This window comes from Hibiscus syriacus, unplaced genomic scaffold, assembly GCF_006381635.1.
Source record: "Hibiscus syriacus cultivar Baekdansim isolate YM2019G1 unplaced genomic scaffold, ASM638163v2 tig00110419_pilon, whole genome shotgun sequence".
In the NCBI taxonomy this organism is placed as follows: domain Eukaryota; kingdom Viridiplantae; phylum Streptophyta; class Magnoliopsida; order Malvales; family Malvaceae; genus Hibiscus; species Hibiscus syriacus.
Window position 1 is genome coordinate 1467951 of NW_024062731.1, and position 14269 is coordinate 1482219.

Below are 14269 nucleotides of genomic sequence, written 5' to 3' on the forward strand. Positions count from 1 at the left end.
AAAAAAATATTAATGGTTCCTTTTTTTCCTATAATGAGCTTTTTTGCGGCCTTTGTATCAAAAAACGCCGCTACATATATGAGCTTTTGCGGCGTTTATATCCAAAAACGCCGCTATAGATATGACCATTTGCGGTGTTTATTCCAAAAATGCCGCTATAGATCTGACCTTTTGCGGCGTTTGTTCCAAAAACGCCGCTATAGATCTGACCTTTTGGCGGCGTTTCTTCCAAAAACGCTGCTATAGATCTGACATTTTGCGGCGTTTTTCCAGAAACGCCGCTATAGATATCGACCTTTTGCGACGTTTTTTTCTAGAAACACCGCGATAGGTCTTGACCTATTGTGGCGTTTGTTCCAAAAACGCCGCTAACTTTAGCGGCGCTGGTATGACCGGCGCTTCTTGCGGCATTTTTACTATCGCCTCAAGTGCTTTTAGCGGCGCTTAAAAAACGCCGCTATAGGACTAAAAAACGTCGCTAAAACTCTATTTTGTTGTAGTGGTTTTTTAACATTTCCGGTAAAATACCCAATAATAACAAAACCGATAGAAATAATAATGTTTCCAGTAATTTTTAACCGGTTTTGTTATTTAAATAATAAAAAAACCGGTAGCGCCTTTTTTTAACCGTATATTAATGTGCCGCAATTGATCATTTCTCGCTGGAGGGAGCTCAGGGTAAGTGCCCCTCTTGCCCATGCTCAGGGACGGGCTTGCATGTCATTGTCATGTTAAGTCATTAACGACGGAGTGACATAATTACATTTAAAAGTAAAAGTTAGTGCTAAAATTGACAAAATTAAAACGTTGACAATATAAACGAGTCACCGCTTAAAGATTTATGGTATTTGAAGTAGTTTACCCAATTTTTTATGCATTTTCTTTGTTCGTATTTCTTCCTCTATTTTTATAGTAGGATTTTCTGTATCGTTATGATAGTTTGACATTTCTTGTTACATTCATTAAAGTGTATCTCCTAATCAAGAAATATCGATAATCTTTCATATTTATATCTCCTTTTGTGACAGTTTATCGATGCATATGATACAATTAAGGAAAACCTGAATTATTATTAGAAACTTATTTCATTGCAATTATATGTATTTTGTACACATACGCACGTGGCCTAACTGCTACTATATATTAAGCACTCAAATGTCTAAAAATGGTACATGCTTAATCGTTGGGGTTAACATGTCAATTGAGTGCATTGGAGTTTAACAATTTAAATTTTAAAATTTTGGACTTTCTAATTTTAAATTATTTTTGATTTATTTCTCTTTAGTTATGAACATTTTTAAATTTAAATTTTTAAATTAGATTAAATTTAGGATTTAAGTCATCTAGATGTACTTCTGATGTGGTAGTGATGGAGACGCTTGTCTGGTATTATGATAATAATCTGGTTTTTTATTTTATTTTATAAGATATATTCTAAGTGAGGTTTGCATGTGGAGCCATCGGCCCATATCTTCAAATTGCAACTTCGTCAATGGTTCGAGACATTCGGCAGCAGAGATTCATCTGATCCAAAAACTAAAAAAAAAAATATATATATAATAAACACCCTTTAATCTTTATAATTATAAAATAAACAATTCAACTTACAATGATTGCATATCCTTTAATCTAGTCTGTGTATTTTAATTTAATAGTTTTGTTATTATTTTACTTTTTATTCTTTAAAATTTTAGTTTTAATTTTAGAAAATAATAGTTAATTTATTGAGTTAAAATCCGTTTATTAATCCCCGTATTTTGAGTATGTAGTAGATTTAGTTATTATTCTTCGAGTTGATATATTTAATTTCATGTAATTGATCATGTTGTTTTAGTATTATTTTGGGTTAGAACTAAAATTCTTAAAGTCCAAGGATTGAACCTGGTTGAATTAGAGTATATATAGCAAACATGCAATTTATACATCATAGAAGGATTGATAGCGAATTTTCGCATAGTTTTATTCACTTTCCTTATTCAAAAACATGAAGATACTTTTTACTATATAATTTACATCCAATTTTCAAATTAATTTGAAAATCCTTCACGTTTGTTTTCAAGGAGTAAATCAATCAGTTGTTTTTAAACATACGGTAGGAACGATTGTTAAGTTTTTTTTTGGCTAGGTGGGAGCGATCCAATTTAATTTAAAAGATTGGGTTTGAAAAAATAAATTTAGAGTTACCGTTGATTTTTTGAGTGAGGTAGATCGAATACATAAAAATATATTTTAAAATGATTTGAAACTTCGAAATTTGAATATACATTTAAATTATGATCTTATTAATTTGAAGAATAAGCATATATCGTAATTCTATCAGTCATATCTTATCAATTCCCCATATTGAAATAACATTGCCATGAAATTTATTAAATCAAATAGATTATGACAAGTTAAGCAAATGAGATGAATGCATAAAATAATACATTTACTATTTATATTACAAAATAAAATCATTTAAAAAATTGAATGCTTTAGTGAAGATATCAGTTTGTTGATCTATCGTTTAAACATGTTTTATAACTATATGTTCTGCCCATATCTTCTCCCGAATGAAATGACAGTCAATTTCAATGTGCTTCGTTTGTTCATGTAATACGGGATTAGCAGATTTTTGCAAAGTTGATTTGTTGTCACTATATAAGGTAGTTGGCCCTGCTTCTGAAATATGCAGTTCAGCAAGAAGACCTTGTAACCGGACCACCTCTGTTGTAGCTGCAGCCATACTCCGATACTCCACTTCTGCCGTCGAACGAGCTATAGTTGATTGGTTCTTCGATTTCCACGATATCAATGAATCACCAAGTTTAACACAAAAATCGATAACAGATCTCCAACTCATCGGACAAATAGCCCAATCAGCATCACAAAAAATAGTGAACTTAGTATCACCCGAGGCCTTCAATAGAATAACTTGGCCTGGACTACCTTTAATATATCGAACCACCTCATAGCAGCCTCCCAATGCGATTGATTTGACTTGTGAATAAACTGACTTAGATGTTGAACGGCATAAGAGATATCGATTCACAGAAGAAGTCACGACAGCACCCCAAGCTGCCAACCAGGCTCCCCTAGACCCTTGTCAGCATCCATGCAATCGAAGAAAAAAAAGAAATTAGAAATACGATTTTTCATATTATTTTACGTTTTAAACATTGTAACCGTGTTATAAAAAACTCTTGTAACATGGGTTAGCTATTTTTTGAGCAACCCAATAATCTGAGAAAATAAAAAAATAGAATACCAAAGTCTTCAATGTATTTTTTTTTTTACCTTTTTGAGTTTGCATGATTCAACGAGCTTCTCACCGAAGTTGGAGAATATCAGGGAGAGGAGTTGTTACACCTCCTTCCTGTATCTGTCACCAAACATGAGTTATAAATGTCACATGAAACTTTCCTTATTGAAAATTGGTAAAAAAATTATATCTTTTAAACTATTTTTGCTAACCAATAAATCATAATTCATTTAATCGCACAAAACATCTTTCTAATTGTTTGACATTTAAACTAAGTCCATTTTTAGGCAGCAATCTAGCAGTTAATAACTACAAAATATAACCAGTATAATTGCCTAAAATTGCTTAAACTAAAATTCATTTGAGTACTGATTTAAGCAAGTTTTACCAAATTGTTAACCTACAGTCATTTTTTTTAATAACTAAACATACATTAATAAGACTATTTATCCAACACTCTAACCAATATCTATCATTGCTAGTTGAAACTAGCTCATAACTTACTTCAAACTATGTCTGAGCAAAATTTATATCGAATAATATATACGTGCCAAATAGTAAAAACCAAATAAGTCATATGGAATTCATTACTGATACTGTAGACTTGCTTCTAGATAGATAAGATGTCAAGTGCTCCTTACTTTGATCTTTGCTCTTTGCCTACGGGTGAAAACCATCACACGCTAAATATACACTTAGTGAGACATAATCAATAATATAAAGTAAAACATATTGATGATATAAAATAAATCATATGATGGAAATACATAACATATCATATGATAATATATAAGCATATAAAATGAACTTATATCAAAGTCATTTTCAATTCAAAGATACCTGAAATCATCAAGTTAAATATAAAACATTTTATGCTAAATCAATTATAATAAATGAAAAGTTAACTTTCACACTTATATGTCATAACCTGTATTTTTCAAAATTTATTTATGTCATAGCTCAAGGTTTCGGGTCAATCTTTAGGTTTTTTAAGTTTTATTACAAAATTCTTTTTCTTAAAATATAATTGAGTTTGAGATGCAGAAATAGTTAAGTGTCAGTATTTGACTTAGTTTGTATCTTCATATTAGTTTTGAATGAGAACTATTTATTTGACACTTTATTCAAAATTTATTTTAAAAAAAGTTAATTATAGTATTCGTCTAAATAATGTGAATTAAAGTTATCACATAAATTAAAATTTTTTGTTTGAGTAATTTTATTTTATAATTCTTCATATCAAATAATATTTTGAAATAATTTAGAAGTTATTGGATTAGATATAGAGATAGTCTTTTAATTGAGGAAATATTATATTGAACTATTAAACTATTATTAAAGATCAGTTAACTAGTAGTATAATATAAAATGAGAATAAAATATACATCATTCTACTATTTATCAATTTGCTATAAATAGATAATAAATAAATAAATTACATGTTTACTTAGACTCAATTGTCGGGTTAAAATCGGATCAAAATTTGATTTGGATTAGATATAAGTAAATTAAATTCAAGTTGCGTTCGGTTTAAATTACTGTAGGTTCGAATTTTATCAGTTTGGGTTATTTTCGGTTTGGGTTGAGATTGGTTCTATTTGCTTGTCAAATTAAAATTAAAATTCATTTAAGTTCAATTCAATTTATTTTGGATGTTGGATAAATTTTGAGTTATCATATTTATAATTATATCGGGTATCGGATAGGATAAATTAATTTGGTGATTTTCCTGATATATCACCCGGTGACCGATAATATTACCAATCTAACACCGGTCAGACTATATTTCTCGATCTAACACCCTTAGCAGTAAAACGCGCCCCATGCACCGCACTATACGATGATTTGGCGCCACGTGGGGTATAGCGCGCCCCCTGCACCCGCGCTATACGGTGAGCTGGCGCCACGTGGGTATAGCACGGCCCCTATAGCGCGCTATACATGTATATCTGACACGTGGGGTATAGCGCGGTGCAGGGGGCGCGCTATACCCATAATTACCGACCCCTCCCGTCAACATCCTCCCTATAAATACCCCATCCTCAATTACTTTTATCACATCAAATTCTCTCAAATTCTCTAAATTTCTCTCAAATACTCTCTTTTTAAGGTATATTTTATAATATTTTTACTATTATGTTTTTACTTTATTTAATATTTTACTAATATAATTCTTTTGCAGATATATAATGGAAGGCAGTCTACTTCGCTCGGATAGAAATCATATATCTCTACACTTTGCTGATACGGTAACATTTTAACGTTTTAATTTAATTTAAATTATTAGTAATATTTAGTTATTTATTTAATGCATGATTATTATATTAATAATTAAATATCTCGACACTTTACTGATACGGTAACATTTTAACGTTTTAATTTAATTTAAATTATTATTAATAATTAGTTGATTCATTTAATGCATGATTATTAGATTAAGAATTAATTTTTGTAATTATTTATTTTTAGGAGAAGGATCGTGTATTAGATCATTTTATTAGGAATCTTAAGTTAGTGATACCCAGCCGTGTCTTGCCGTATTTAGTAGAGGCTGGATTCGATTACATAGGTAGATATCAGGGTCACTGTAAGATAGAGCCAGACCTGATTTCTGCCTTAGTAGAGCGGTGGAGGCCAAAGACCCACACATTCCATCTTCCGTGTGGAGAGTGCACGATCACGCTTGAGGATGTTTCTATGCACCTGAGGCTTCCGGTGGATGGAGATGTGATATCGGAGATAGCTTCTGGTTCTTGGACTGCTTTGTGTCGGGATAGTCTAGGACGTGTCCCGGGAAATTTTATCGGAGGTAGGATACCGTTAAATTGGTTAGATGCCAATTTTCGGGAGTTGAGCGCAGACGCCTCTGAGGATGAGGTTAAGATGTATGCACGGACATGCATATTGCAGCTGATAGGAGGGTTGCTAATGCCGGGCAAATCGCGCAACCTATTCACTGTATGTGGTTGCGACATCTTAGCAACTTTTGTCTCGCCGGATCATTCAGTTGGGGCTCGGCAGTTTTGGTTTTGCTGTACAGAGAGATGTGTGGAACCACTGACTACAGGCGTAATGCTATCGGTGGATGTATCCTGCTGCTGCAGTCTTGGGTATGGTATCGATTGCCCTTTTTATATCCCGTTGTGAAGAACCCATTCGTATTTTCACTACTTCTAAGGTAATTATAAAACTGATTTTGTATATTAATAATTTTATATAGCGTATAACAAATTTTTTTCCTTGAATAGGTGGTCTACTGATAGGAAAAATCATCAGGAGCTACCTGATAATTTAGAAAAGATTAGGGTGCTAATCGATCAGAAGACTGGCACACATGTATGAATTTTAATGTTTAAAAATCGATTTTAGATTATAATTATATAATTAGATTATTATTTTGATAAAAATTATATATTATTTGTTTTAGTTTGAATGGGTGCCATATTCTACTGATGATGTGAGGGAGGTGATCCCACCTGAGTTGAGGGGTCCATTAGATGTTTGGATGGCGATGGTCCCTCTGATATGTTATGCGACCGTCGAGTAGCACTCCACTGATCGCGTGCTCCGGCAGTTTGGTTGTTTTCAATCAATTCCGGAAGCACCTCGCAATATGGACGAGTTGCATAGCTTAGACAGACGCGGCAAGACAGACACAAATTGGCTGGTTAGGCATCATGGGTGGGTCGTGTTGTGGGAGGATCGACATCGGCACCTTCCCCGTAGAAAGCCCATTTTTTGATGACCTCTTAATGTATGCTAAGGATTATTATGAGTGGTTCAACAGTAACGGGAAACCGTTTCTACTTCCCGAGGATGCACGAGGGCAGACCTTTCCACGACGTCGATAGAGACGTTCACTGACACAACACCATCGTCCCCCGACTCGTGGACGGAGAACAGGTACATCCGGTTCATCCTCAGCTGCACCAGCAGGACCTTCCCAACAGCCACCGCAGCCATATATGATGTTGCCATCACCTTTCCATTACCAGATGGTTGCGTCGATGGCATCTCCATATTAAGGTCAAAGGGATTTGCAGATGAATGCCTTCCCCTTGAACTGGACGCGATGTTGCCATACGGATTGTTCGTGAACCTACCTCGGTACATATCGTAAGGAGTTGCGGATGAATGTCTCCCCATTATGGCAATAAAATCATTACACATTACTGTCGTCGGGCTGTCAACTTGATCAACTTGTTCAGTCAGCCCATAGTGGGAGCTTAATGATTGACCCCGAACAGCACGCACTTGAACAAAATGTGCATACATCTCAATAGCGGCGTCTGAATAATTACTTTGAGCTTCAACCATCATTTCAACATCATCATTGTTTGAAAGTTCAAACGATGTATAAGTTAATGGCAACAATGATGTTGGAAATCTATACTGCAACGACGACATTCTTCTACTACTTTCAACATGAATCTTCCTCGAAATCTTCGTTATCAGCTCCTCAAGAGTTATGTTTCTCTTGAATGATATTTTAACACGCTCATTTAATACGAAAACAACACCGTTTTCATCTTCTCGAATTTCACCATCATAATAAACAATAACTGAAAGTCACGCCATTATTTGAGTTTAAAAGTGCGACACTATTAAATCTGCAAAAAAAATAAATGAAACAAACCTGATTTAATAAATTATATATGAACGAACATATAACACAATAAAATTTTTACACATCAACGTAAATAAATTAAATAATTTAATTTAATATTATTACCTGCACCGCAAAACTATTTCGACGTATGCTCCCGCTTTCCAATTTTACAAACACAAAAATTAATTGAAAATAATTAGTATAATATTTTTTTTCAAATAATCATAATAAACAATAAATATAATAAAAAATTATAACAAAATTACCTTATAACGAAAAATCGCACGAACTTCTAAATAAAATATGAGAAGATTGCCAGAATTATTGACTCGTTCACGAAATTATTGTATTAATTTATAAGTTGAGAGGAGAGATGTGAGAAATTAACCGGCGGAGAATGGTATTTATAGCGAAGAAAGTTATACAAAACGCGGTACCTGATCCGCGCTATATAAAATTATGTTTAAAGGTATGTCGCGGTACCTGCCCCGCGCTATATAAAATTATGTCAGGAGTAAAGGTATAGCGCAGTACCTGATCCGCGCTATACCCCTACGTGGCGTATAGCGCGCTACAGGGGCCGCACTATACCCACGTGGCGCCAGCTCACCGTATAGCGCGGTGCAGGGGACGCGCTATATCTCACGTGGCACCAAATCATCATATAGTAGCGCGGTACAAGGGGCGCGCTTTACTGCTAAGGGTGTTAGATCAGGAAATATAATCTAACTGATGTTAAATCGATAATATTACCGATCACCGATGATATATCGAGAAAATCGTCAATTAATTTGGATAATCAGATACCATCTCAATATTATAATTAAAATAATTGGAAAATTAAAGTAATGTTGAAAGGACACGTGACATTAACATAATCCAGAGGAGTTTGTCTGTATGGAGTTATTACAAAGATCAAGCTCTGGTTAGGACAATAAAATTGTACACAACTACACACTTCTCTTCCTTTATAGTAATTTGCATTTATATACCTAAGCTCCTTAACTACACTACGTGTCTTCACTCACTTTAGAATCGCGAGTGAGCACACAGCTAACAAAAACAAAAAAGGTGCTGATTTTTATAGAATTGGAAATATCAAACTATTTTCCTTTTAATTCAATTAAACGATAATATTTTTTTTCTACAAAATAAATGCTTAATTAATATATTTATAGACTGGAAAATAAATATGCATCAAATAAAATCATACTCTCACTCACTTGCTCACACTTTGAAGAAACAATCAAAGCCTCTCGCTTCACCCATTCTTCCTTTTCCTTTCACTCTCAAACTCTGCAAAAGACAGAGAGGGAGAGAGCTCAAGGCATGGCAGTTTTATTCTTTATTTCCCATATTGCCCCTCTCACATTCTTTTATTTCCTCCTCCTGTCCTCCGCCTCCGCCTCCTTCTCCTCACCCACTGCCGATACTGATCTTAATATAACATCCATTCTCTCATCTTTCCAGAACTTAACCTCCTTTTCCTCCCTACTCAGCTCCACTTCCGTCGCCTCTGACCTCACGCGCCGCCAAGACCCCATCACTCTACTCGCCGTCCCAAACCCCTACCTCTCCATTCCTCCTTCCTCCGACCTCACTCGCCGCTTCCCATCGTCCTCACTCGGTGACATCCTCCGCTACCACATCCTCCTACAATACTTCTCCTGGACCGATCTCCTCCAGATCCCGCCCTCCGGCGTCCTCGTGACCACCCTCCTACAAACAACCGGCCGTGCCCCTGCCAACTTCGGCGCCGTCAACATCTCGCGTAACCCGTTAACCAACGCCATTACAATCCAATCACGCTCCCCTGACTCCGCTTCAAACGCCACCGTTTTGTCCCTAATCAAAACGCTGCCGTACAACATCACGATCCTCGCGGTTAATTCCCTCCTCGTCCCGTACGACTTCAACTTAATGGCTTCCGAAACCCGCCCTCCCCTCGGCCTCAACATTACCAAAGCCTTGATCGACGGCCACAATTTCAACGTCGCAGCGGCAATGTTAGCCGCTTCCGGCGTCGTCGATGAATTCGAAGCCGACGAAGGCGGTGCTGGCATCACACTCTTCGTCCCCACCGACGGTGCTTTCGGCGATCTGCCGGGAAGCGTGAGATTGCAGTCACTTCCGGCTGATAAGAAATCAGTGGTTCTAAAATTCCACGTTCTCCATTCTTATTACCCGTTGGGGTCGCTGGAGTCGATCGTGAACCCGGTTCAACCCACACTAGCGACTGAGGATAACGGCGCCGGGAGCTTCACTCTCAACATTTCTCGAGTCAACGGATCCGTTGCGATCGATACGGGAATCGTTCAAGCGTCTGTTACCCAAACGGTTTTTGACCAAAATCCCGTTGCCATTTTCGGGGTTTCCAAGGTTTTGTTGCCCAGAGAGATTTTTGGGAAAGATTCAGCAGCGGTAATCCCGAAGCCGGGGATAACTGTTCAGCCGCCGGAATTATCCCCGCCGCCGGAGAATTCAGCTTGGTTGATTAATCCAGCATCATCTCCGCAGGGGTTTCATGAGGGTATGAATTCTGACGGTCAGATATTGCGAGCGCAAAGCTGCATTGTTGTTCTCTATTGTATAGTATTGTATCTATTGGCATGAGCTTTTTTTTTTTAACTTTTGACTCCAAATTACTGGGGTTTTTTTTGGATATTTGTTACATTTTCCTTTACACAGTGAGATGAATTATTATTGGCTGCAAAAGAAGCCATTTTCTTTTGAATTTCCGGAGGAAGATGCTAATGCCGTAATAATATTAAAAATGCACAAATTTTCTTGTATAAAATTGTAAAGCTGTTTTGATTTTGGATAATCAGTGGATTGGTGCAGCATAAGCTTCGTTTTATTTAGTTATATGCACATCTGGGTGTTTGAAATGCAATCTGATAGTAATTAAATTGGAGTTTGATTTTAGTTTGAGTTAAATTCTTAACATATGTAATAGAATTTCATTGAATCAAATTCGAATTTTGGTCTAATTCCAGTTCATATGTATAAACACCCAGCTTACCTTAGTTTAATGAATGATTATACATATAGAAAGAGAGTTAGGATCCACTTATCTAATATAAGATTCGTTTAATTTTATATAAATTAAAAAATTGTTAGATGAATGAAAATAAATGATTAAAACTTACGTTTTTTTCGTTTAATTTTAATCACTTGAGTGAAATTAATTTGGCAAAAAAAATTAATTCAAATATATCAACCAAAATTTATTATTTATCAAATATTGAAAATGATAAATTACGTAAGTTATCAATCACTTTAAGTGGCGAAAGGTTTATACTATTGAAATTTCAATTGATTTAGTTACGGTGTTGAATTTTGATTTTGACTTCGGTTATAATTTTGAATCGTTAAATTTTAATAACACGACGTTGTAGATGGATCTTTTTATCCCTAATGATGTGAACAAAACAACATTATTTTAGTACATCTATTGATGTTCAAAATGACGTTGGGGTATATCGATTTTGTCAATAAATTTTAAAAATATCCAATTTTAGGAGTTGAACTTTTTTTACCGTCAATGTAAGCCAATAATTACTTATCATCGGTCACCATTTACAGTAAGATCAATATCAAAATTATCAACGTTGACGAAGTCACTCTTTTTTTTCACATTGAATTGTTTTTTCATGAAATCACTAATTTTGGGCTATGTTGTTTGTCTTTTCGAAATAATGTTTTTCACTATTTGGATATTTTAACGAACATCCAAATCCTCAAAACCTGAGAAAGTCTCTTAAACCCTAAAAATAGCAAATTTTTTCTTTGATTACATCGATTTTGAGTTGGTTTCATGAAAATTTAATCCGATGAGAAAAAAGATGAGTGAAATGTGAACATTTTGATGAGTGGAATATGAACATTTTGATATCGATATTGTTGTGAATGGTGACATGTGACTGTCGAAAAAGTTCAATGCCAAAAAATGAACCGTTTAAAAGTTTAGTGACAAAATCGATACACCCTTAAATTCCAATGTCTAAAACAACACATTTTAGCACCAATAATTGTACTAAAACAATATTATTTTTTTATGTCGTCAGATCATTTTAATTTTAATAATCCAATAATATAATTGAAGTTAAAAATAAAAATTTAGTGCTATAATTAAAAGTTCAATGATATAAATAATACACCGTCTAAAGTTTAATTATATCTTGTGTAGTTTAACCATTAAGGTTTTATATTTAAAGATACTTTAGTAATGTCTTTTTGTATATTTTAATAAAAGGACTTAAATTAAATTTGTAAAAATAACAAACTTTTTAATTGATAAGTAATAATTCAAATTTAGTAAGAATGTGGGTCCAACCGGGCCTTATACAGAGAGAGGTGTAGGCATGGGAATGGGATATTTTAATTAATGAATATATAAGTCTTTGCATAGCTGTAAGGGCAAAGAGCCAAAGAGGAAGTGGATGACAGAATGCAGGCATATGGTGGGTCTGGTCCCATCATTTTTCAACGGTTAAGATGGAGGCTGAGTTTAAGAGAATGCGTGTTAGGCGCTGGATAAGGTAGAGGGAATCATCATCCACTTGAGTTTTGATTAGTAATCGGTTCCACAATGTAAAAATTAGGAATGCGGTGCTCCAACTTGTCTCGTCTTCCTAACAAAGGGAACCCCACCACATAGTATTTTTTTTTGTAATTTTTAATAAAGCCATTTCCTTTTGTTTTCTCTTTAATCATCCAAAGTCTAGAAAATAATGTTGATTTCGATGAGTTTGAGGGTGGAAAACTCACATAAAAGTGCCCTTTTATCCAATAACTCATTTGGTTGATGGCAAGGAGAACTGTACTTCTAGCACTACACTAATTCAAAGTTGTTTTTAGGGTAATACAAACTGTTAAACTAGAGTAGTTACTATATAAAACTTTGAGTATAGATGTTCTGTAAAAAAAATCTTTTCTTTTGACGTTGCGAACATGCCATTTGGATCGGGTCATTTCGAGTCTAGATTATATTCAATTTAGTTTTGTTCATGATGATTCAGATCTAGTCCGGGTGTACGATAAATTGGATCAGGTCGGGTATTAGGTCGGGCTAATTTTTTGGTCGGATAATTATCGGATCGGTTGATTTTTAGGTCAGGTCAAGATTGGATATGTTGATTTTTAGGTCGGGTCAAGATTGGATATGTTGATTTTCGAGTCGGGTTAATACTAAATAAGTTGATTTTCGATTTAACTCAACCTTTAGAACATGTCTATTCAAGTTGAATTGATTATGAGTCTAATCGCGTATATATATAGTATTATTGATATATTCTTATAAAAATATGTCTTCTTGTTTGTTAATCTTATCATTTAGGCCTAATTTCAATTTATCAATCATTCAATATTTTGAATTAAACAATCATTTTTAGAGATGATAAATCGATAATTTGACACAAATGCGATTATATAATTTGTGTTCGAATTTGTTATCAATATTTTATATCGATCTTGTATGAAAATTTATAATGATAACTATTTGATAAAGAAATAAATTTTTTATTAAAAATTTTATTTCTAATTATAAATTTAATATTTTTATTAAATTTTAAAAAAATAATACATAACTTTATTTGTTAAGTTTTAGTCGTAACATAACTAAACTTTATATTATTTTTATTATAAATCTAATATTATTTCCTTTGTTTTAGTTGTTTTCTATTATTTTTATTATAAATCTAATATTTTTATTACAAGTAAGATAAGTAAACTTTATTTATTATTATTTTCAATCTTACAATTAGATTTTTACTTTTATATTCCTCTTATGTAATAACATAAGTAAACTTTTTTATTATTTTTATTATAAATCTAATATTTTTAATAAATTATCAATTTTATTTAAATTAATTTATTATTCGGTTCAAATTAATTTATATTCGGGTTTCTTTTAGTTCGGGTTAAATTTAGTTCGGTTTATTTTCAGATCAGGTTAAATTCAGTTTGCTTTCGGTTTGGGTTAATTTCAATTCGGGTTGCTCTGGGTTTAGCTAAATTTTGTATTGGGTATGGTTCGGGTTGGGTATGGGTTGGGTATCAAATCAATATCATGTTCAGGTTAATATCAAGTATTGAGTATGGTAAATCAGTTCGAGTAATTGAATTCGGGTCAAGTTTGCCAAGTCTACTGTAAAGTATACACTCTGAAACTACGAATAGAAGAATTTGTCATGATCAAATCACCAGTTTATAGGGAATGAGTTTACTGCTAGTTAGATCTCTGCCTGCGTATACAAATATTGATAATGGCTCTGACCTGTATATAGAATATAGGTTTTGGTACTGGAATGAATAGAAGAAGAGTAACTGACGTAGTCTCACGAACCCATAAGAAGTGACCCAGCCTCCCACTAATCCGAAGAATGAGGAAGTATGGGCCCTCCCAATTCGAAGTTTTT

At 34.0% G+C, this 14269-nt stretch overlaps 1 protein-coding gene across 1 annotated transcript; it reads left to right on the forward strand.

Moving 5' to 3' along the window:
* The first annotated feature begins 9096 nt into the window (after window positions 1-9096).
* Window positions 9097-10512, forward strand: LOC120124571 (fasciclin-like arabinogalactan protein 4). The gene has a single exon (XM_039143213.1). The coding sequence runs from the start codon at window positions 9180-9182 to the stop codon at window positions 10461-10463; it is 1284 nt and encodes a 427-aa protein (XP_038999144.1). The 5' UTR covers window positions 9097-9179; the 3' UTR covers window positions 10464-10512.
* The last annotated feature ends 3757 nt before the right edge of the window (window positions 10513-14269 follow it).

What these genes read in the sequence shown, in the direction of transcription:
- LOC120124571 (XM_039143213.1), top strand. Translation starts at nt 9,180, where the DNA reads ATGGCAGTTTTATTCTTTATTTCCCATATTGCCCCTCTCACATTCTTT.